The sequence below is a fragment of the Lissotriton helveticus genome, chromosome 9 (genome assembly GCF_964261635.1).
Source record: "Lissotriton helveticus chromosome 9, aLisHel1.1, whole genome shotgun sequence".
In the NCBI taxonomy this organism is placed as follows: domain Eukaryota; kingdom Metazoa; phylum Chordata; class Amphibia; order Caudata; family Salamandridae; genus Lissotriton; species Lissotriton helveticus.
The window spans coordinates 832,024,904-832,049,832 of record NC_136070.1 but is presented as its reverse complement, the minus strand read 5'-3'; the positions used below and the strand labels follow the sequence as shown (position 1 = coordinate 832,049,832).

Sequence of the window (24,929 nt, the reverse complement as noted above, 5' to 3'; positions counted from 1 at the left end):
CTCCATGGTATTTTTACTATTCACTTCCCACTGATCTTGTTCACTGCATATCCGACGGACTCTCAAAAATTCCCCGTACGGTATGCTGTTTAGCAATGTTTTTTGGTGGAAACTGGTCGCTTCAAGGGTGGCATTGGTTGAAGTTGATTTTCTGTGCAAAGTTGTGTGAATCTGCCGATCCTTAATATAGATTTCAGTGTCCAGAAAGATAATTCTTTCTTTACTCATGTTGTAAGTAAATTTCAAGTTTGTTACACTGTTATTCAATATTTGAAAATATTCCTGGAATTCCGCTTCTGTGCCATCCCAGATTATTAAAAGATCGTCGATAAACCTTTTCCAGCTCACGATTTTATCAACTGATGTTTCATGTTTTGAATTCCAAGCCATTTCTTGCTCCCACCATCCCATAGTGAGACATGCGTAGGAGGGACTAAAAGAAAATCCTATGCTGTTCCGTTCCGTTGTTTAAAAATCTCTCCATCGAACGTAAAGAAGTTCTCCTCCAAGCAAATTGTGATCATTTCCAGTAACATTTTGTTATGACTACTGAATTCCAGATTTCTTTCCTTTAAGAAAAAATTGCATGCGTTTGTTCCCATGTCATTGTCAATGTTGGTGTATAACCCAATTACATCCATTGAGATCAAGTAATAAGACTCTTGCCAAGGTGTATCTAGTATTGTTCGCAGTAGATGATTCGTATCCTGAATGTATGAGTTTAATTTTGCAACAAACGGTTGTAAGAAGTGATCTATATATTCCGCCATCGGTTCCAATAACGACCCCTTGGCGGATATTATTGGTCTTCCCGGAGGTTTTTATTGGTCTTTATGTATCTTTGGCAAGAAGTATATAGTTGCCAATATAGGATGTGTCACTGTCAGGAATTTCCTCTCTGTTTCATCAATGAGTCCTTCCGATGTCCATACACTTCGTTTTTCATCAATTTTGTTCTTAATTTCCACACATGGGTTCTGTTTCAATTTCTCATAGTGATTGGTATTCCTTAATTGGCGATGAGCTTCTATCATGTATGCACTTCGATCCATTATTATCACGTTTCCACCCTTATCGGCGACCTTTATTTCTATCTTGTCATCCTCAGACAAGTTTTTCAATGCCTTCCGTTCCTCCTTTGTTAGGTTATCGTCATCAAAATTCCATTTTAATTTGTAGATATCTTGAATCACTGCTTCTTGGAATAAATCCACTTTATTTCCTGGACTCAATTGTGGGTAAAATCTTGATTTTGGTTTTTTTCCACTCAAACCTGCCCCACGTTGATTTACCACTTGTGATAAGGTGAATTCCTCCGTTGGATCTTGGTCAATGTTCATTAGAGTCAACAAACCTTCTGCGTCATTTATTTGTAACATTTCATCATTTGTTTCCATTTGAATGGGCCTTTTCTCCTTTAGTATATTCTCCTTAAAAACCTTTGCCAATTTGATTTTCCTGATATACAGGTATAGGTCAATCCTGACCTGGGCCAAATTCATATGACTTTTCGGGCAAAAGTTTATGCCCCTTTTTAATAAAGTTGTTTGTCTGTTAGCTGTCTGCTTGATAAGTTTATTACTTGTAGCTCATCAGGTATTATTTCCGTCTCTGTCGCATGTTTCTTGTTTCCACCCCTGTTCTCTCTGTTCCACCACTTGCTCCTTTTGCCTCTTCTGTTGTATTTTTTCCGGCCCATTGCCTTCCCCTTCCTCTTCCTCTTCGTGGTTGGAACTGTGGGGTTGGTCGATTCTGCTCCCAGTACCGTTGTTGCAACACGAGGCGCATATCCCCTAAAAAAGGAATCCTTTTATTTGCATCCATCTCGTCACTTTGTGCTTGTTCTATAGATACCGTTGAAGATGCTGAGCTAGACATGCTGGACATGCTTGCCCACGCCATTTGTTCCTTTAGGCCATCAAATTTTCTTGCGAAGGAGAAAATACGGCCTTCCGCATAGTCATTCGTGTCTCTGAGGAATTTAGAATGTTTCCGATCCATCACCACTTCTTCATGTTTGTCTATTTCAATCTCCAAATCTTCTTTGAATTTTGTCATTTCGGAAGTTAATTTTAAAGTGGCCAGCTCTTTTTCCACCTCCTGCAGTTCTTGCTTTAATTTCGCCAAAGCTATCTCTATATGTTTTATCAGAATTGCAATTAATCCCAATGAGGAATGCAATAAGAACTCGCCCCACTCCTCTAACAGTTCGTTGGAAGCCTCATGATTGTTTGGCATGAGTAGGATCCTAAGTCCTCTAGGAACCATTTTAGCCTCAAAATATTTTTTCAACGTGATAATTTCCCATGACTTATTTATTTCCTTACGGCTCAGTTTCTCCCAAGTTTTCAGTCTACTTCTGGCATCTGATTTGCCTGCTACAGATACTGCCGCTGCACCCGTTTTTTCTTTCAGGTTGCTTTTGTCGAATAATTCATTTACTTTGGCTGTGCGTTTTGCTTCACGTTTCTCCATGCTTGCGCTATTTAAATACTTCTGCCCTTTAATTTTAGATCGTATTGTTTCCTCCTTGCTGTGACTTTTCAAATACTAGCCGGTACTTCCACAATTACCCTTTAGTAGTATACAATGTCCCGCTTTTTCACTTTGAAAAGATATTGCGGTTTTATAACTGGTAAATGGGTTTCCCGCTGCTTAGCCGACAACGCCTTTCCTTATCTCATTCACACGCGTTCATGCAGAACAGAGAACAGAGAGAACAGGGGTGGAAACAAGAAACATGCGACGGAGACGGAAATAATACCTGATGAGCTACAAGTAATAAACTTATCAAGCAGACAGCTAACAGACACAGAAACAACTTTATTAACAAGCATTAGAAATGCAATAGGTCTCGCAGCATTAGAGTTAGTGCTTTTAGAATTGTTTATGGGTTTTTTTGTAAATCTTTAGCATTTTTGTTTCCTGTAGCCAATGCTAAAGAATTTTTAAAAAAAAGCCATAAACATTTCTAAAAGCTCTAACTCAAATTCTCCGAGACCTATTGCATTGGAAATGCAATAGGTCTCGCAGTAGGAAAGTTTGAGCTATAGGTGTTATTTATTTTTTTGTTTTTTATTTATGTGTTGTTTTTTCTAAATAGCTAAATTAATAGCTTTCTTCTTTACAAAGCCAATAGTTATAATTTTTGTAAATGTGACACCTCTAGCATTTGTAAAGCAACATGTTTTGTATTAACGGGACTTATATGTGACTTATATGTATTGATATTAAAAAAATCAATGGCTTAAAAAAACAATTAATAATTAATACGTAAATAAAATGGATTTTATTTTATATTGCCAATAGCTTAAAGTTTATTAAATATATTTAGTGAAGATGCTGTGGTTGCGCTGAGTGAGGGTGAGTGAGGGTGAGGGTGAGTGAGGGTGAGGGTGAGTGAGGGTGAGGGTGAGTGAGGGTGAGTGAGGGTGAGTGAGGGTGAGTGAGGGTGAGTGAGGGTGAGTGAGGGTGAGTGAGGGTGAGTGAGGGTGAGGGTGAGTGAGGGTGAGTGAGGGTGAGTGAGGGTGAGGGTGAGTGAGGGTGAGTGAGGGTGAGTGAGGGTGAGTGGGTGAGGGTGAGTGGGTGAGGGTGAGTGGGTGAGGGTGAGTGGGTGAGGGTGAGTGGGTGAGGGTGAGTGGGTGAGGGTGAGTGGGTGAGTGAGTGAGTGAGGGAGGGTGAGGGGGTGAGAGGGTGAGGGGTTGAGGGTGAGTGAGGGTGAGGGGGTGAGGGTGAGTGAGGGTGAGGGGGTGAGGGGTTGAGTGAGAGTGAGGGTGAGTGAGGGGTTGAGGGTGAGTGAGGGTGAGGGGTTGAGGGTGGGTGAGGGGTTGAGGGGGAGTGAGGGTGAGGGGTTGAGGGTGAGTGAGGGTGAGGGTGAGGGTGAGGGTGAGTGAGGGTGAGGGTGAGTGAGGGTGAGTGAGGGTGAGGGTGAGTGAGGGTGAGGGTGAGTGAGGGTGAGTGAGGGTGAGGGTGAGTGAGGGTGAAGGTGGGTGAGTGAGGGTGGGTGAGTGTGAGTGAGGGTGAGTGAGGGTGAGTGTGGGTGAGTGTGGGTGAGTGTGGGTGAGTGAGTGTGGGTGAGTGAGGGTGAGTGAGGGTGAGGGTGAGTGAGGGTGAGGGATTGAGGGTGAGGGGTTGAGGGTGAGTGAGGGTGAGGGGTTGAGGGTGAGTGAGGGTGAGGGGTTGAGGGTGAGTGAGGGTGAGGGGTTGAGGGTGAGGGGTTGAGGGTGAGTGAGGGTGAGTGAGGGTGAGGGGTTGAGGGTGAGGGGTTGAGGGTGAGTGGGGGTGAGTGAGGGTGAGGGGTTGAGGGTGAGTGAGGGTGAGGGGTTGAGGGTGAGTGAGGGTGAGGGGTTGAGGGTGAGTGAGGGTGAGTGAGGGTGGGTGAAGGTGAGTGAGGGTGGGTGAAGGTGAGTGAGGGTGGGTGAAGGTGAGTGAGGGTGGGTGAAGGTGAGTGAGGGTGGGTGAAGGTGAGTGAGGGTGGGTGAAGGTGAGTGAGGGTGAGTGTGGGTGAGTGAGGGTGAGGGATTGAGGGTGAGGGGTTGAGGGTGGGTGAGGGGTTGAGCGTGAGTGAGGGTGAGGGTGAGTGAGGGTGAGGGTGAGTGAGGGTGAGGGTGAGTGAGGGTGAGGGGTTGAGGGTGAGTGAGGGTGAGGGTGAGTGAGGGTGAGAGGGTGAGGGTGAGTGAGCTACATCTAATGACTTCAGAGGACTGCTTATAGACTGTTTAAATTACAACCACTGTCGATAGTAAGTACTATTGACCCTGATAACACCCTAATATATGTCCAAAGTCACAGTTTGGTAGGACTGGGCCAGACCAATGTATATGTTTCTATAAGTGTAGTCAGGACCATACAAGGGTTAGTTGAATAGCCTTGGCGGAAAACCCTGCTTCATTTTTTCGTATGAAACGATCCAGAGCGCCGCCTCAAATTGACAGGCGAAAGTATGATCTAAACATTACTGACATCTCCATCCTGAGGCGTGGGGTCTATAGCGTGACAGCTCGGTCTACACTTCATGCCCTTGTACGAACGCGGATTGGCTGTTCCGTTCTATGTGTCAGGAGCTCAAGGCTGACAAAACTGATGCCGAACTCCTAAAGGAAGTTTTAGAAAAAATGCGCTTGAGATGAGTAGCAACCAAATCGAAGGCAGGCAGATTTCGCTTCATTTATATCCAGTATCGTTGTCCTGAGCGGCACCCTCGGGGCAACAGAAGCCGCTGCCATTGCTAAATAAAACAATGCAAACAATAGTTTAAAATATGGCGCGCTGAAGGATCTTAAATACAGCCTTTAACCCCTTAATCCTCGCTAATTGTACAAAACACCCACTGTAACGCAAGAGTCGAAGAGCGTTCTGACGTACCTTGCCTCGTAGTTTTTGCAGATGCGTAAGAAGTAGACAGAGGACTAACGCTTCCCCAGGGTAGGGTAACGGGGCGGCCATTTCAGAAGAGAGCGTTTCCGGTCGAGAGGAATGGCAGCTTCTCGGATGGCCACCATACCCTGAAGATTTGCCGTTTGATGGAGAAAGTAAACACAAATTGAGACAGAACACTTTATTGGTCTAAATGGAGGGAGTCTCCCTTCCAATTAGAAAGCCTGCTTGTGCGTGAGCTTGAGGTCCTTTCTAAGCAAGTCTGGTGAAGATATAAAACACTTTATTGCATTTCGGGTTACGTTATTAAGTGGAGAGGTCATTGAGTCGGTACTTGTTTTTCTAGCCTCTCCAGTGCATGTTTTGTTTGCTTCTTTACTTTTGTAGCAGGTAGTAAGATCTGATAATGTACCCCGAAGGACGGCAATAAGAGACTATACAAAAATGCAAATTCAAAGAAATCGCCCTGCAAAACGTGTGCTCAAAGTCCTGAAACGCAAATAGATTTTCTGCTTGTGACAGGCCAGCTGTTTCTGTAATTCTTACACTATTACGTGATTATGCATGGAGTAAAAGTTTTGAACGCGACATGGCAGGCAGGGGAGGGGGCGGAGCGGGGGTGTGGGAGGAGTTGCCCGAAAAGTCATATGAATTTGGCCCAGGTCAGGATTGACCTATACCTGTATATCAGGAAAATCAAATTGGCAAAGGTTTTTAAGGAGAATATACTAAAGGAGAAAAGGCCCATTCAAATGGAAACAAATGATGAAATGTTACAAATAAATGACGCAGAAGGTTTGTTGACTCTAATGAACATTGACCAAGATCCAACGGAGGAATTCACCTTATCACAAGTGGTAAATCAACGTGGGGCAGGTTTGAGTGGAAAAAAAACCAAAATCAAGATTTTACCCACAATTGAGTCCAGGAAATAAAGTGGATTTATTCCAAGAAGCAGTGATTCAAGATATCTACAAATTAAAATGGAATTTTGATGACGATAACCTAACAAAGGAGGAACGGATGGCATTGAAAAACTTGTCTGAGGATGACAAGATAGAAATAAAAGTCGCCGATAAGGGTGAAAACGTGATAATAATGGATCGAAGTGCATACATGATAGAAGCTCATCGCCAATTAAGAAATACCAATCACTATGAGAAATTGAAACAGAACCCATGTGTGGAAATTAAGAACAAAATTGATGAAAAACTAAGTGTATGGACATCGGAAGGACTCATTGATGAAACAGAGAGGAAATTCCTGACAGTGACACATCCTATATTGGCAACTATATACTTCTTGCCAAAGATACATAAAGACCAACAAAAACCTCCGGGAAGACCAATAATATCCGCCAAGGGGTCGTTATTGGAACCGATGGCGGAATATATAGATCACTTCTTACAACCGTTTGTTGCAAAATTAAACTCATACATTCAGGATACGAATGATCTACTGCGAACAATACTAGATACACCTTGGCAAGAGTCTTATTACTTGATCTCAATGGATGTAATTGGGTTATACACCAACATTGACAATGACATGGGAACAAACGCATGCAATTTTTTCTTAAAGGAAAGAAATCTGGAATTCAGTAGTCATAACAAAATGTTACTGGAAATGATCACAATTTGCTTGGAGGAGAACTTCTTTACGTTCGGTGGAGAGATTTTTAAACAACGGAACGGAACAGCAATGGGATTTTCTTTTAGTCCCTCCTACGCATGTCTCACTATGGGATGGTGGGAGCAAGAGATGGCTTGGAATTCAAAACATGAAACATCAGTTGATAAAATCGTGAGCTGGAAAAGGTTTATCGACGCTCTTTTAATAATCTGGGATGGCACAGAAGCGGAATTCCAGGAATATTTTCAAATATTGAATAACAGTGTAACAAACTTGAAATTTACTTACAACATGAGTAAAGAAAGAATTATCTTTCTGGACACTGAAATCTATATTAAGGATCGGCAGATTCACACAACTTTGCACAGAAAATCAACTTCAACCAATGCCACCCTTGAAGCGACCAGTTTCCACCAAAAAACATTGCTAAACAGCATACCGTACGGGGAATTTTTGAGAGTCCGTCGGATATGCAGTGAACAAGATCAGTGGGAAGTGAATAATAAAAATACCATGGAGAGATTCATAAAAAGAAAATACCCACAAAAAATCGTACGAAAAAGTTTGAATAGAACAAGGATGAAGACACGAGAGGAATGCCTAGAGAGAAAAAATCTGGAAGAGGATATAGAAAAAGGAAAAATTCGTTTGATCATGGACTACTCTCAAGAAAGTGAAAAAATTGGGAAAATTCTAAGAAAGAATTGGAAATTGCTACAGTTGGATGACACAGTAAAGGAAATCGTGGGTAATCATCCAACGATAACATACAGACGTGCCAAAAATTTAAAAGATCACTTGATTCATAGTCATTTTCAGAAGAAACGACAAGATGATTGGCTCAAAACCAAAGGGTTTGTGAAATGCTACGGATGTAAGGTGTGTCAAATAGCCAAACCTACAAAAGAGCTAATCTTAGCAAACAAGAAGAAGTGGCAAATCAGACAGTGCATCACTTGTAAAACTCCATTTACAGTGTATGTAGTTGAATGTCCATGTCCAATGAAATATGTGGGCAGTACAACAGTAGAATTGAAAAACAGAATTTTGCAACACATGCGGGCAACAATCCACAAGGACCGTTCGAATGCCATAGCAAAACACATGGAACAATACCATCAGGCTGATTGGCAAAAACTAAGATTTTATGGCATACAAACAATTCCTAAAGGAGAACGTGGAGGTGATCGGGAGAGAAAACTGAGGCAAGCAGAATCGAGATTTATCATTAACCTGAGGAGCCTGCATCCAAATGGATTAAATCAATCGGAGGAACTATATGTGCACATATGAAGGAGATAACAGTGCAAAAGAACTTCAATATGATAATCTGTCCAGCAGTGGCTATAACATACAAAAATAAATCAGCCTATTGGAAGGCATTAAAATAAATATGGATAAGCCTATTGGAAGTTAATATGCACAGGACAAAAAACAATAAAGAAAACATGTTTGGTTAAAAATATCATTTTGAGCACTATTAGGGTTGACTTTTTTGATTGTTGTTATAAACAAGATGTAAACTACAAGGACCAGAATCCTTGGGACAACATGTGACAGGAAATGAGAGTAATGAAAAAATGTAATCTTTAAAAAGCAAAGGGGTGGGGCAACCCTGTTGATCGTGAGCAAGGTGGAGAGACACCGAAACGCGTAGATCAGTTGCGCTATTGCCCTGTGATACTTTGAGTAATAAAAGGAGATTGCTGTTTAAATCAAATCTGGCTGTGCGACCCGTTTTTCCCTTGGTGGGGAAAAGTTTTTGGTATATTTGAGCGGCGTGGGTTCAGCCGCAGGACAACGCACATGCACGAGCGCTGCAGAAATCCCGAGTGGTGAACCAACGTGGAGGAGGATACATATATATATATATATATATACTAGCAGCCCGTCCCGACGTTGTCCGGGTATGAAATAGAATGTGTGTAATGTGTGTATTTGGCAAGGGCAATTTATTTTAAAATCTCGCGGTAGACAACATTTTTTGTTTCATTAGAATAGTGACAGAGAAGGGCCAGCTGCAGCCCTGGTTGATGTTAGCAGGCGCGTGTAATTGGTGTAGTGATCCGCCGCCTGAGCCCGGCTACAGCCCTGGTTGATGTTAGCAGGCGCGTGTAATGTCGTTGAATGAGAGAGTTATCAGCCGCGGGTACCTGGAACCCCTTGCCGAAGTCCTGCGCAATGCAAATATCTCCTTTCAGATGTACGCTGATGACACTCAGATCTATATAAAAATCTCATCCCTGGCAGAGATCCTCACCCTGAATGAAACCCTGAAGCTGATAGTCAGATGGCTCTCCTCCAATCAACTAAAACTTAATGCCAAGAAAACCGAGTTCCTTCTAATCTCCCCACCCAAGAACCACCCCGACATCCAGACATGCATTAAAGCCATCACAGCCTTAAACTGTTCCCCGACCATTGTGAAATCTGCCAAATCTCTGGGAATCACCTTGGATTATAACCTAAATATGCGAGACCACATCAACACAATGGCGAAATCGGCCAGATTCCACCTGAGCTACCTATGGAAGTTGAAACCCTTTCTAGACGCTCCAGACCTCAAACTTGCTGTTCAATCATTAGTCATCTCTCGACTGGAATACGGTTGCTCCACCCTCTCTGGCTTACCTAAGATCTCGCTAGCTCCCTTAAAAGCCTGCCTCAACGCAGCCGCCAGACTACTTACAGGCTCAAAAAAATTCGATCACATCACTCCTCACTTGAAAGCGTTAAACTGGCTCCCCTTCGAGGCGAGGATCCACCTCAAGCTGGCATGCATCACGCACAAGGCCCTTCACTCTAACTCCCCTGCGTATCTTGCTCAGAAGCTTGTGTTATCTGGTGGAAACAGACACTCAAGATCGACCAAGGCCCTCCTACACCAGCCTGCACGCTTTAGGAAAATAACAACCTACAATCGGGCCTTCACTGGAGCTGCACCAAGAATATGTAACTCCCTCCCTCCTGACATTAGAAAAATCCCTTCCTTTGCTCGCTTCAAAAAAGAGGCCAAGCCCTTTCTCATGGGTAAATTCCTTGGCTAAACTCGTTCCGTCAGCCACCTGAGAGACTGTTGCCCTATCCTGCGCCATTGTACATCACTGTATTTGACTTTTTGTATTATTTTGTATAATATTCATTGTACTTTATTTATCCTTGCTGTATAGCTTCTCACATCCCCCAGGTACAGTACCCGTCTGCTACCCTGTCCCACCTTCATCCCCATGATTCTCCGTAAGCCCTCCTTTGTACCAAGTTTTTATAGTTTATCGTGTGATATGACCCTGTATTACTCTACTGTATCTGTAAAGCGCTCTGATACCCTCACGGGTCATGTTCGCGCTCTATAAAACCTTAAAATAAATAAATAAATAAATAAATCTGTTTAATGAGAGAGTTCAGTGACAGCGAGTAGGAGAGGCTGCAGTAATTGTCCCCGCAGACACGCTCATTTGCGTGTTCCCCCGCTTGAGGCCCATATGCAGGCCTGGTTGATGTCATCAGACGGGTGTAATTAGTGTACTGATGCGCCGCCTGAGCCCGGCTAAAGCCCTGGTTGATGGTAGCAGGAGCGTCTAATTTGGTTGAATGAGAAAGTTCAGTAACAGCGCGCAGGAGAGGCTGCAGTAATGTTACTTACCAGGCCTCCAGCTGAACGAGTTTGTCATGCCCCCAGCACACGGCCACAGCAGACGGTCTTCTGATTAATGTACGACCGACATGGCATGAAGGGCGGAACATAGCACACGCCCCCAGCGTGCCCCTTGATGCGGCGCAATTGCGTTCACATGGCATGAAGGGCAGACACACGCCCCCAGTCACGCCCCAGCACACGCCCACAGCCCACGATGTGATGGCCATACCACACGCCCCCAGTGTTAGTCACGCCCCCGCCCACATACACAGCACAACGCAGACATGCCCACAAGGGACTACTTTGCTGGCACGATTCTTTTACCTTTTAAATGCTTATGGTGTCCTACGGTACAATTGTATGTCTTGCACTGTATGATTGTGATGAACACCACTGTTTCTTGAAAAGTTAATAAAAACAATAAAAAAATATATATATGGTGGCCGTCTGCATAGCCTATGTCCTTCTGCTGCAACTGCCCTTTCCAACGCTGTATTGGGTGTTGTGATTGGTGCTGTGGTTACTGAGATTACCCGCCACAAAGGTTTGGGGTCTCTCTTTATAATATTAGTATGGACACATATATTGAATATGCTACTTACCAGTATGCATCTGTTCTTGGCATGTAGGGCTGATGACATTCATATCTATAGCATAGATCGCCGCCTAGTGTTGGGTCCGGATGATTGCACATTGTTGTCCTGGAAGAGTCTTCGAAGTATCACGAGATAGGTGGCTCCTCCCCTGGACTACAGTGCGCATGGGCATTGACTCCATCCCCAGATTGTTTTTAGCCATTGTGGCAAAGATGGAGTGTAATAGTGTAAGCGATGGCCATGCTAAGAGTAAGTGTTAAAAAGTCTGCAGCCACTACAGGCGCCGGGGAGGAGGGCGGGCGATATGAATGTCAGCAGCCCTACATGCCAAGAACAGATGCATACTGGTAAGTAGCATATTCAGTTCGAGGCATGTGGGCTGCTGAATTCATATCTATAGCATAGAATACATAGCAGTCCCTCCATTAACGGCGGCCGCCTGTGCCAGCTGCAGAAGTCTGAAAAAGCGTTTTAAGAACAGCCTGCCCTACAGCTGCTTGGAGTGTACATCTACACAGTAATGTTTAGTAAATGTGTGTGGTGTAGACCATGTGGCTGCTCTACAAATATCTTCCAAAGGGATATTACCAAGGAAAGCCATAGAGGCCCCCAACTTTCGGGTGGAGTGGGCTCTTGGAGGGACCGTTAAAGTGCGCTTAGCCTTGTGATAGCAAATCTGAATGCACTTAACGATCCACCTGGCTATACCTGCTTTGGAAATGGGGTTGCCTTTGTGCTGGGCTGAGAAGGCAACAAAGAGTTGTTGTGTTTTCCTAAAGTCTTTGGTCCTATCTATGTAGTACATCAGGGCTCGTTTGACATCAAGAGTGTGGAGCATTCTTTCGGCAACTGTTTCTGGGTTTTGAAACAATGAGGGCAGTTCAATGGTTTGATTGACATGGAACTGCGAAACCACTTTAGGAAGAAATTTAGGGTTAGTGCGCAGCACCACCCTGTTGGTTTGAATTTGAATGAATGGCTCTTGTACCGTGAGTGCTTGTAGCTCACTAACACGTCGCAGAGACGTAATGGCAATGAGAAAAGCCACTTTCCATGTCAAGAACTGAATCTCACATGAATGCAGAGGCTCAAAAGGTGGGCCCATCAACCTGGTGAGGAACACATTGAGGTTCCATACAGGAGCTGGCGGGGTCCTGGGAGGGATGACCCACTTCAGGCCTTCGAGGAAGGCTTTAATGGCAGGCACTCTGAAGACGGAGAGATGCTGCCTGTTCTGGAGATAAGCCGCTATGGCGGATAAGTGGATCCTGATGGAGGCGTATGCTAGATTGCATTTGTAAAGATGTAACAAATAGCAGATGATGTTGGGAGTGGATGCATCTAGCGGATTGATGTTGTGTGTAGCACAGTAAATGACAAACCGCTTCCATTTTGCTGCATAGCAGGCTCTGGTGGTGGGCTTCCTTGCCTCCCGTATGATATCCATGCATTCAGGAGGCAAGTCAAGGTAGCCAAACTCTAAGACTTCAGGAGCCAGATCGCCAGGTTGAGCTGTTGCGGATCTGGATGCTGAATGTCGCCATGGCTCTGCGTCAAAAGCTTGGGCGTGAGGTGTAGCCTTTGATGCGGTACCACGGAGAGTTCCAGAAACGTGGTGTACCATGGCTGGCGTGCCCACGTTGGAGCAACCAGGATGAGAGTCATCGAGTGTTGCTTTAGCTTTCTTGCCACCAGCGGTATGAGAGGTGCTGGGGGAAAAGCGTACGCAAATCTGCCTGACCAGTTCATCCATATCGCATTGCCTTGCGACTGTGGGTGAGGGAACCTGGCGGCAAAGCTTTGGCATTTTGCGTTTTCCCTTGTGGCGAACAGGTCTATATGTGGATGACCCCACTTCTGGAAGTACGGGTGAAGTACTGATGGATGTATCTCCCACTCGTGCATCTGGTGGCTGTACCTGCTGAGCAGGTCCGCCATCTGATTGTCCGTGCCTGGGAGGTGTTCCGCCATGAGGAAGATGTTCCTTTGAATGGCCCACTTCCACATGCTCTGAGCCAGATGAGACAACTGTGGAGAGTGTGTACCTCCCTGCTTCTGGATGTAGTACATGGATGTCATGTTGTCCATCCGGATCAACACGACCTTGTTGCACAGATGTACTTTGAATGCTTTCAGTGCCATGAAGATTGCCATCAGCTCTAGGTAGTTGATGTGCATCTTCTTTTGCTGTATTGTCCATAGTCCCTGCACTGTGTAGTGGAGTACATGAGCTCCCCATCCCTGGAGAGACTCGTCCGCCGTCAGGATGATCTGTGGGACAGGCTCTTGGAACGGTCGGCCCTTGCAAAGGTTGTGTGGAGTCCACCAATGCAGAGAGTTGTATGCCCGACCGGTGACCAACACTAGGTCTTTCAACTGTCCCTGAGCCTGATGCCACTGATGCGCTAAGCATTCCTGGAGCGGACGCATATGTAACCTTGCGTGCGGGACTATGAAAATGCAGAAGGCCATCATGCCTATCAACTGCATGAACACTCTCGCAGGAAGCGAGTGTTGCGGGTGGAACTGTTGGATTAGCGACTGAATGTTGTTGATCCGCGCTGAAGTTGGCTGAGCTGTGGCTGTCAGAGTATTGATCGTTGCACCTAGATATTGCCGCACATGGGCTGGCTGAAGGTGCGACTTTGGATAGTTCAGGGAGAACCCCAGACTGTGAAAAAGGTGAATGGTGTGGGACATGTCGGCGGCGCACTGCTGGGCCGACTGCCTGAACCAGCCAGTCGTCCAGATAAGGGTAGACATGGATGTGTTGTCTCCTGAGGAGCGCCGCTACTGTCGCTAGACATTTGGTGAACACTCTGGGGGCCGTGGTCACTCCGAAAGGAAGGACCTTGAATTGATAATGCCGATTTTGAATGGTGAATCTGAGGTATTTTTTGTGTGATGGATGGAGTGGAATGTGGAAGTAAGCATCCTTGAGGTCTAAGGTTGCGAGGAAGTCTCCCTGATTGAGGAGCGGAAGAACCTGCTGCAGCGTTAGCATGTGGAAGTGTTCTGAGAGAATGTACTGGTTTAGGGGCCTGAGGTCCAGAATAGGCCTGAGGGACCCGTCCTTCTTCGGGATTAAGAAGTACAGGGAGTACACCCTGTGCCTTCCTCCTCCACTGGCACGAGCTCTATAGCGCCCTTTTGCAGCATAACGAGAACCTCCTGCTGCAATAAGTGCAAGTGCTCTGTGGACATAGGACGGTGTTTTGGTGGTATGTTGGGTGGAGTGGATGTGAGCTCCAAACAATAGCCGTACTGGATAAGTTTCCTGACCCACCTGTCTGTGGTGATGGTTTTCCAGACTGGCAGGAACCGCTGGAGCCTCCCCCCGACAGGCGTGGAATGGTCGGGGGGCAGTGACAGGGCGTCACTGTTTGTTGGAGGCAGAGGAACGGGAGTTGTTGTTGCCCTTGCCTCTGCCCTTGGCGTTGTTGCCCCGATAACCTCCTCTATTCTGTTTGGGGTAAGAGGATTGCGCCCCACCTTTATTGAATTGTGTTTGCTGGGACATCTGGCCTCTGGAAACACCCCTATTGCCTAAGCGACGAAAAGTGCTCCCTCGAAACTGTTGGGATTGGAGAGCTCCCATGGACTTGGCAGTCTCGGTGTCCTTTTTTATTTTTTCCAAGGTGGTATCCACCTCAGGACCAAATAATCTGTCGGGGTTAACTGGCTGGTTAAGGATGGTAGTTTGGATCTCAGGCTTAAATCCAGAGATTCTGAGCCATGCCTGTCGTCTTAACATCACACTGGTGTTAATTGCCCTGGCTGCAGTATCGGCAACGTCTAGTGCACACTTTATTGAAGCGTTGGAGATGAGCTTCCCTTCCTGGATAAGCATCTCCGCAGCCTCCTCATATTGGTCCGGCAGATGTTGCAACAGGGTCTCTAGTGTATCGTAGTGTGCCCTGTCGTAGCACGCCAAGAGTGCCTGCGTGTTAGAGATACGCCAGATATTGGCCGCCTGAGCTGCTACTCTCTTTCCCGATGCTGCTAGCACTTTGGACTCTTTGTCCGGGGGAGGAGCTTCACCAGTGGTTTGCGAATTCGCCCTCTTGCGGGCATTAGAAACGACCAGAGAGTCCAATGGCAACTGGCCTTTGATGCAAGTGGGATCGCCAGGTGCCGGTCGGTATTTCTTTTCAATTCTAGGGTTGACCACCCTTGCCCGTGTGGGCTCTTTGAAAATGTCCGCAGCATGTTTGAGGACCCCTTCCAGCATTGGGAGGGATTTCACAGTCTTTTCAGCTGCTGAAAAAGTGTCAAAGAGGAAGTCCACCTCCACAGGGTCAGCATGGAGTTCAACGTCGTGGTTCTTAGCCGCCCTTTCAATCAAGGCATTGAATGCCGCAGAATCCTCAGTGGGAGACGTTTTGATATTGTATATCTGAGGGTCGAGAGTGGGTTGCTGATCCCCCTGGTCACCCTGGTCACCTGTGTCCACCCATGCGTCCTGTTGTGCATCAGGATCAGCGTGGGTCGGGAAGCTGTATTCCTCATCTTGATCCCCAGCATCCTCTGCATCGGAATAAGTTGGCGAGGGCGTGGCAATTCTTTGAGTCCGAGGAGTCAATGGTTCGACCAAGACTGGTGCATCAGAAGCAGGCTTTTTGCGCTTTAAAGGAATGGTATACGACTCCAAAGGCGTCGTCGCAGTAATTTTTCGCTGGTAAAGCGTAAGCTTCCCAGTGTCGGCATCGATGAAACGTTCCGACTGTTCCTCCAGTAATGGTGGTCGATGCGTCAAGCCCCCAGCCGGGAGAGTAGGCGTCGACCCCACAGCACTGTGCGTTTTCGCTTTCGGGCGCCGCCCGGGGTGTGAAGGCCTTCGGTGCCACCTTCGGCGGCAACGTGAAGAGGAGTGGCGTCGATGACTTGGAGGTGGGGACCGACTGGTTCGGCGCGGAAGGCGTTCTGGGGTCTTCCGCCGAGGTCTTGTCCCGGATACGCTTGAGGGAGTCCGAGACCTGCTTCGTGAATGAAGCGGACGGTTTCGCCGATACGACAGACGAACTCGGTCCAGCAACGTGGGAAGACTCGATCGGCGACGACTTTGGCTGGTCGGTCCGAGTCGTGCCCGAGTTGGTGTCCTGGGCAACCGCATTAGGGGCACCAACCTTTGGCTCGATGCCCTTGCTGGTCTTCGGCTCGACGCCCTTTGCGGCCTTTGGTGCCGCGCCCTTGCTCGGCTTCGGCTCGATGCTCGATCCGGACTTCGGCTCGACGCCCTTGCTTGACGGAGGCTGGACGGCCTTTTTGGGCTTCAGCTCGACGCCTTTAGTCTGCTTCGGCTGGACGGATTTCACCGACTTTGCCGGGTCGACAGGCTTCTTCGGCTTGGGCTGTCCAGACATCTCGGAGGACGAGGGTGTCGACGGTGGATCATAAGGTTTCGGTTTCGATTGTGCCTGAACCACTTTAGGTTGTTCGGACACCGAAGGTTTCACTTTCGGTTTCAATTTCTTTAATGGCGGCTCCGAAGTGTCCGTAGCCGGGCCGGGAGGCGGGGCCGTGGATTTTGGTAGAAGGTCTTGGGTAAGGCCGATAGGCGATCCCTCGACCTGAGCCTTTGTAAGTGTTCGAACGGGGCATAGCTCGTCCTCTGAGCTATCTTCCATGGCCCCATAGGCCTCATCGTCGTCTCTTACCTCGTCGATGACTTCTTCTTCGGGTAGGTCTTCGACATCCACTTGAGGGTCGTAGTCGACTTCCTCCGCTGGAGGAGAAATCTGCAGGTGAACGTCGTGTTCGTCTGCTTCGTCGCTGTCGAAGATGTCCGCCGGGGCCGACTGCCGGGCCTCCATGCGCGCCACGCGCCGAAGCCGAATCGTTTTCTTCGAACGAAACCTGGAACAAGCCATACAGTTGGCTTCATCGTGGTCCGGCGACAGGCACTTGTTGCACACCGGGTAGACGTCGATGTGTGGGTACTTCGATCCGCACACGGGACACTTCTTGAACGGGCTCCGTTCCATGTCGCGTCGTCGAGGGTCTTGCTGCGTCGACTGGGCCTCGAGCTCCAAAGAGTTACGCGACTCCCTGGATGTTGAACTCGGAAGGCGAGTCCGAACAGAACCGGGCACCGAACGCAAACAATACCGACGATAAAGAGAGAAAAAGGCCTTTTGGCCTCGAGAATTATGTCGATTCCGAACTGAGAGAACGAAAGTACATCCGAACCCAATGGCGGAAAAAAACAATCTGGGGATGGAGTCGATGCCCATGCACACTGTAGTCCAGGGGAGGAGCCACCTATCTCGTGATACTTCGAAGACTCTTCCAGGACAACAATGTGCAATCATCCGGACCCAACACTAGGCGGCGATCTATGCTATAGATATGAATTCAGCAGCCCACATGCCTCAAACATATATCTCCATCCAAACGTAAGTCTCGACAAATTTCGAGCCACTTCCACGGCGGGCAGCACGGCAGGGACGCCACTCCCAAATCTACCAACACCACAGTCCAGTAATGTAAGCAATCAAAAAAAAAACTCACTGGTGCCGTGGCTTCATTTCAAACGGTGTTTATTATCTTGGCAACGGGTGCCCAACGCGTTTCGCTGTTAACCTCACAGCTTGTTCACGGGTAACATTTTTACAAGTGAAGTGCATATTTAAAGGTACAACGATCAGTTCCGCTTTGTCATCATAAACATAGTAAACATACTCCATTGCAGTCGATTACTTTATATTTGTTTTGTGGACTTGGAGGAGTTTGTGATATAAGATTAAAACATCTATTTCATCTCAACAAACAAATTAATTTTGCAATAAAGCATTACTACAGGAAAATAAAGCTGTAATACGGTTTTGCGCTCATTAACTTTACGTCTATTACGCCCCTGTGGGCAGACAGACCTCTTTCATGTCCGCTACTCATAAATTGCCTCTCAGTTGGTTTATAATCAGGCATCACCGTGTTAGACTAACACAAACGTATTTGCGCCTTATTACTATTCGCTTCATAGAAAGGAGCGGATATTAAATACCCTACTACATTTCATTCTGCAAACCTACAGCCTTCCTGTCCAACAATATAAACTTAGAATTCATCAGTCCTGCTCATCTGAGCCCTTGTTCGATAAGTCCTCCAACGTTCACAATCTTCATACTTTATTCATTTCTGCAACAGAAAAGACATATATACTATCTATTACAAAATTGCTGAACTGTCTCTTTTTCAAAACATAAAAAACCTTGTTAAAACTTTTAAAAGATACACAGTAAGTGGAAGGGAGACTATGGACTACTGTTATTATCTTAGGTGTATCGACATCTCTTCGTCGAAGTTCAAACCGAAAGGTATCGGTGTATTAAATTTAATAATCATTTTGGATTCAAGTTTTCTTAGTTCTATTGTGCGGTTCCCTCCTCTGTCTCTTAGAGGTATTGAATCCAACACACAGAACTTTAGAAGATTTTGGTTCTGACTGTTTTTCATTGAAATGGCGAGCAACCGGGTATTGTCTGTCATTTTTGGCTATCGCTCGCAGGTGCTCAAGGACCCGTAATTTAGCCTTTTTTGTGGTGCTCCCAATGTAGTATAGATTACAGGGGCATTTCAGCGCATTAACTGCGAACTCTGTGTCGCAAGAAAAATGTCTCATAATCCTAAACGCTGGTTTATCTTTGCATAGTTTGACTGATTTGCAATTCTGACTGTATATGCACGCTTTGCACTTAGTGCAAGTAAAGAAACCCTGTACGGGATTTGACCTTCTGGCTTCCTTAATACTGCTTGTCATCAATGTGTCTTTTAATGACTTACTCCGTCTAAATGTGATAGATGGGTATGTCCCCAAATGATCGTTTAAATCCTCATCTGTTCTCAGAACTTCCCAGAACTTTTCTAAGCTCCTACGTACCTCCAAGGCCTGGCTATGGTACGTCGTTATGAATCTCAATTTATTGTTCGATTCTTTAGGTTTTTTGTTCTTGTTGAACAGCTCTTCCCATTTCAATGTACTCACTTTGTCAACTGCTGTTTGTATAGTTTTACTGCTGTAGCCCCTATCTTTGAATCTAGTGATCATAGTTTGTTCTTCTCTACTATAGTCTTCTTCTGAGCTACAGTTACGTTTTGCCCGTAGCAGTTCCCCAAAAGGGATACTGGTGACTAAATTTCTGGGGTGACAACTCTGTGCTAGTAATAGGCTATTGCCGGCCGTTTTCTTTCTATGCAGTTTGCTGCTGATTTTGTCATTCACAATTTGTAACTCCAGATCTAAGAATATAATCTTTTCTCTGCTTGTCTCACTTGTAAATTGTAAATGACAGTCATTCGTGTTTAGTTTCTGGACAAATTCATCTGCCTGTTTTTGGTCAACATTCCAGATGCAGAAGATGTTGTCTATGTACCGTGCCCAGAGGACGACATGGTCTTGGTTCTGATTGATGTTCCGGACCACCTGCTCTTCCCACCAGCCGAGGTAAAGACCTGCAAAGCTGGGGGCGAAGCAGGTTCCCATTGCCGTCCCCTGGGTTTGTTTGTATAAAGTTTTATTGAAGAGAAAAAAGTTATTCTTCAAACAGTTCGTTATCATCTCTAATATAATTTCTGTGTGTACTAGAAATGATAAGGACCTTCCCTTTAGAAAGTGCCTGCAGGCATCCACATCGGCATTTTGTGGGATGCTGGTGTATAGACTGCTTACATCCATACTCAAGAGAAGGTACCCTTCTTTCCATGTTATGTCCTTTATCATCTGTAAAAAATCACCAGTATCTTTTACATAGGCCGGTAGCCCTTGTACAAAGGGCTGGAGGAAATAATTCACGTACTTGGACACATTTTCTAATGTACTTCCAAGTGAGGACACAATTGGTCTCCCTGGTGGCACAGTTCAAAAATAGGTACTCATTCTGTTTATATATATATATATATATATATATATATATATATATACACACATATATATATATATATATATATATATACAGTACAAAACGATCTCTGTAGTAACTATAGTCGGTTGTCTATATTTACCATCATGTGACCTATGATGTCAGACAAGGAGAGTGGTGATATTCACTTTAAATGGTAGATGGCGTTTTTTCCATTTTTTACACGTGAACAAGGACTTACGGGCTTGAAACGCGTTGTGTGTTTGGGTCTCTCTAAATAAACAAGATTTCTGCCCAGAAGAAACTACGGAGGTCTGTGTCTCTTTCCTCGCCTAAACCCCCGTGTGTGGAATTGGGAAGTGGCTTGAGTTTCCAGGATATATATATACACACACACACACATATATACACATACATATATACACACATATATACACACACACATATATATATATATATACACACACATATATATATACACACACATCTATATACACACACACACATATATATATATATACACATATACATATTGAATATGCTACTTACCAGTATGCATCTTTTCTTGGCATGTAGGGCTGCTAACATTCATATCTTGTGCATAGATCGCCGCCTAGTGTTGGGTCCGGATGATTGCACATTGTTGTCCTGGAAGAGTCTTCGAAGTATCACGAGATAGGTGGCTCCTCCCCTGGACTACAGTGCGCATGGGCATCGACTCCATCCCCAGATTGTTTTTAGCCATTGCGGCAAAGATGGAGTATGACAGTGTTAAAGATGTCCATGCTAATGATTGAATGCAAGAAGCAATCTGCAGCTGCTACAGGCGCCGGGGAGGAGGGTGGGCGATATGAATGTTAGCAGCCCTACATGCCAAGAACAGATGCATACTGGTAAGTAGCATATTCAGTTCGAGGCATGTGGGCTGCTAAATTCATATCTTGTGCATAGAATACATAGCAGTCCCTCCATTAACGGCGGCCGCCCGTGCCAGCTGCAGAAGTCTGAAATAGAGTCTTGAGAACAGCTTGTCCTACAGCTGCCTGCTGTTTGGAATGCACGTCTACGCAGTAATGTTTGGTAAACGTGTGTAGTGTGGACCACGTGGCTGCTCTGCAAATGTCTTCTAAAGGAATGTTTCCTAGGAATGCCATGGAGGCTCCTAACTTGCGTGTGGAGTGTGCTCTGGGTGGGATCGATAAAGTGCGTTTAGCTTTCTGATAGCAAATCTGAATACATTTAACGATCCACCTGGCTATTCCCGCTTTGGAAATGGGGTTGCCCTTGTGCTGAGCGGAAAAGGCAACGAATAGTTGTTGTGTTTTTCTAAATGGTTGTGTTCTGTCAATATAGTACATCAACGCCCTTTTAACGTCTAAGGTATGGAGCATTCTTTCCGCTACCGTCTCTGGATTTGGAAAGAATGCGGGCAGTTCAATTGACTGATTGACGTGAAATTGCGACACCACCTTTGGAAGGAACTTGGGGTTAGTGCGGAGCACCACCCTGTTGGAATGAACCTGAATAAATGGCTCTTGTATAGTGAGCGCCTGTAGCTCACCAACACGTCTGAGAGACGTGATGGCAATTAGGAAAGCCACTTTCCATGTCAGGAATTGAATCTCACATGAATGTAGAGGCTCAAAGGGTGGACCCATCAACCTAGTGAGGACCACGTTGAGATTCCAAATTGGAGCGGGTGGGGTTCTGGGAGGAATGACCCGCTTCAGCCCTTCTAGAAAAGCTTTAATGGCAGGCACCCTGAAAACAGAGAGGTGCTGCCTGTTCTGAAGATAAGCTGCTATGGCTGACAAGTGTATTCGGATGGAAGCGTACGCTAAATTGCATTTGTAAAGATGTAACAAGTAGCAAATGATGTTAGGAATGGATGCAGCTAGCGGATTTATGTCATGCTGTGTACAGTAGATGACAAAACACTTCCATTTCGCTGCATAGCAAGCTCGGGTAGTGGGTTTCCTTGCCTCTCTGATGATGTCCATACATTCAGGAGGCAGATTAAGGTAGCCAAACTCTAGGACTTCAGGAGCCAGATCGCCAGATTGAGCTGTTGCGGATCTGGGTGCTGAATGTCGCCATGGTTCTGCGTCAAGAGCCTGGGCGTGAGGTGCAGTCGTTGATGCGGTACTACGGAGAGTTCTAGAAACGTGGTGAACCATGGTTGGCGTGCCCACGTTGGAGCAACCAGGATGAGCGTCAGCGAGTGTTGCTTTAGCTTTCTTGCCACCAGCGGAATGAGAGGTGCTGGGAGAAAAGCATACGCAAATCTGCCTGACCAGTTCATCCATATCGCATTGCCTTGCGACTGTGGGTGAGGGAACCTGGCGGCAAAGCTGTGGCATTTTGCGTTTTCCCTTGTGGCAAACAGGTCTATCTCCGGATGACCCCACTGCTGGAAGTACGGGCGGAGTACAGATGGATGTATCTCCCACTCGTGCATTTGATGGCTGTACCTGCTGAGCAGATCCGCCATCTGGTTGTCCTTGCCCGGAAGGTGTTCCGCCATGAGGAAGATGTTCCTCTGAATGGCCCACTTCCACATGCTCTGAGCCAGATGAGACAGCTGTGGAGAGTGCGTACCCCCCTGCTTCTGGATGTAGTACATGGCCGTCATGTTGTCTGTCCGGATCAGCACGACCTTGTTGCACAAATGTACTTTGAAGGACTTTAACGCCATAAAGATCGCCATCAACTCCAGGCAGTTGATGTGCATCTTCCTTTGCTGTGTCGTCCATAGTCCCTGCACCGTGTAGTGGAGCTCGTGAGCTCCCCAACCCTGGAGAGAGGCGTCCGTCGTGAGGATGATCTGTGGTACAGGCTCTTGGAACGGTCGGCCTTTGCAAAGGTTGTGTGGAGTCCACCAATGCAGAGAGTTGTATGCCCGACCGGTTACCAACACTAGGTCTTTCAACTGTCCATGAGCCTGCGTCCACTGATGTGCTAGACATTCCTGGAGCGGACGCATATGCAGTCTCCCGTGCGGGACTATGAAGATGCAGGAGGCCATCATGCCTATCAACTGCATGAACACTCTCGCTGGGAGTGAGTGGTGGGGTCTGAACCTCTGGATTAGCGACTGGATGTTGTCGATCCTCGCCGGGTTTGGCTGTGCTGTGGCAGCCAGAGTATTGATGGTCGCGCCCAGATACTGCCGCACGTGGGCAGGTTGGAGGTGCGACTTTGGATAGTTTAAGGAGAACCCCAGACTGTGAAGGAGGTGAATAGTGTGGGACATGTCTGCGGCGCACTGTTGTTCCGACTTGGCTTGAACGAGCCAGTCGTCCAGGTAAGGGTAGACATGTATGTTCTGTCTTCTGAGGTGCGCCGCCACGGTCGCCAGACACTTCGTGAACACTCTGGGGGCAGTGGTCACTCCGAAGGGTAGGACCTTGAACTGGTAATGCCTGTTCTGTATGGTAAACCTGAGGTACTTTCTGTGGGATGGGTGGAGTGGTATGTGAAAGTAAGCATCCTTGAGGTCCAAGGTTGCGAGGAAGTCTCCCTTGTTTAAAAGTGGAAGAACCTGTTGTAGCGTTAACATGTGAAAATGTTCCAAGAGTATGTATAGATTGAGGGGGCGCAGGTCCAGAATGGGTCTGAGTGAGCCGTCCTTCTTTGGTATTAAGAAGTACAGGGAATAAACCCCTGTGCCTTCCTCCTCCACTGGCACGAGCTCTATTGCTCCTTTTTGCAGCATTACGAGAACCTCCTGCTGCAACAAGTTCAAGTGCTCTGCTGACATAGGACGTTGTCTTGGGGGTATGTTGGGGGGAGTGGACGTTAACTCCAAACAATACCCGAACTGGATAAGCTTCCTTACCCACCTGTCTGTGGTGATGTTTTTCCAGACTGGCAGGTACTGTTGGAGTCTTCCCCCGACAGGTGATGGATGGTCGGGGGGCAGTGACAGGGAGTCACTGTTTGGTGGCAGCAGAGGAACGGGAAGTATTGTTGCCTCTGCCTCTGCCCTTGGCGCTGTTCCCTCTGTAACCACCTCTATTTTGCTTGGGGTAAGAGGCCTGGGCGCCTCCTCAATGGAAACTTGTCTGCTGTGCCAAGTGTCCTCTGGTAACACCCCTTGTACCTGAGCGACGAAAATTGTTGCCCCTGTATTGCTGAGACTGAAGTGCACCCATGGACTTAGCCGTCTCAGTGTCTTTTTTAATTTTCTCAAGGGTGGTGTCAACCTCCGGGCCAAACAGTCTGTCTGGATTGACGGGTTGGTTGAGGATAGTTGTTTGGATCTCGGGCTTGAACCCAGAGATGCGGAGCCAAGCTTGACGCCTCAACATAACACTAGTGTTCACCGCCCTTGCTGCCGTATCTGCAACGTCAAGCGCACATTTAATCGCAGCATTAGAAATGAGCTTGCCCTCTTGGATTAACATTTTAGCTCCTTCTTTGAACTTGTCTGGAAGGTGTTGCAGAAGCTGTTCCAAGGTGTCATAATGCGCCCTATCATATCTAGCCAACAGGGCTTGTGTATTGGATATGCGCCATATGTTTGCAGCCTGTGCTGCCACCCTTTTGCCCCCTGCCTCCAGCACTTTTGACTCTTTGTCCGGGGGAGGAGCTTCACCCGTTGTCTGTGAATTCGCCCTCTTGCGGGCATTGGAGACGACCAAAGAGTCTAGAGGCAACTGGCCTCGTATATAAGCAGGGTCCCCAGGTGCCGGTCTGTATTTCTTCTCTATACGTGGGTTGACCACCCGTGCCCTGGTGGGTTCCTTGAAAATGTCATTGGCATGTTTGAGAACCCCTTTAAGCATTGGCAGTGTTTTCACAGTCTTTTCCGATGCAGAGAATGTATCA

The 24,929-nt window shown here is 46.6% G+C and overlaps 1 protein-coding gene across 2 annotated transcripts in view; it reads right to left on the bottom strand.

The window, feature by feature from the left end:
• Positions 1–24,929, bottom strand: part of ARHGAP35 (Rho GTPase activating protein 35) — a 538,348-nt gene that overhangs the window by 157,524 nt on the left and 355,895 nt on the right. The window contains exon 3 of one of the 2 annotated variants that reach the window (XM_078661001.1): positions 17,765–18,378. The exons of the other annotated variant lie outside the window; for it this stretch is intronic. Within the exon in view, the coding sequence (XP_078517127.1) occupies positions 18,373–18,378 (6 nt within the window). The 3' untranslated portion in view covers positions 17,765–18,372. Of the gene's footprint in view, positions 1–17,764; positions 18,379–24,929 lie in introns of those variants that run through there. 2 annotated transcript variants of the gene reach the window in all.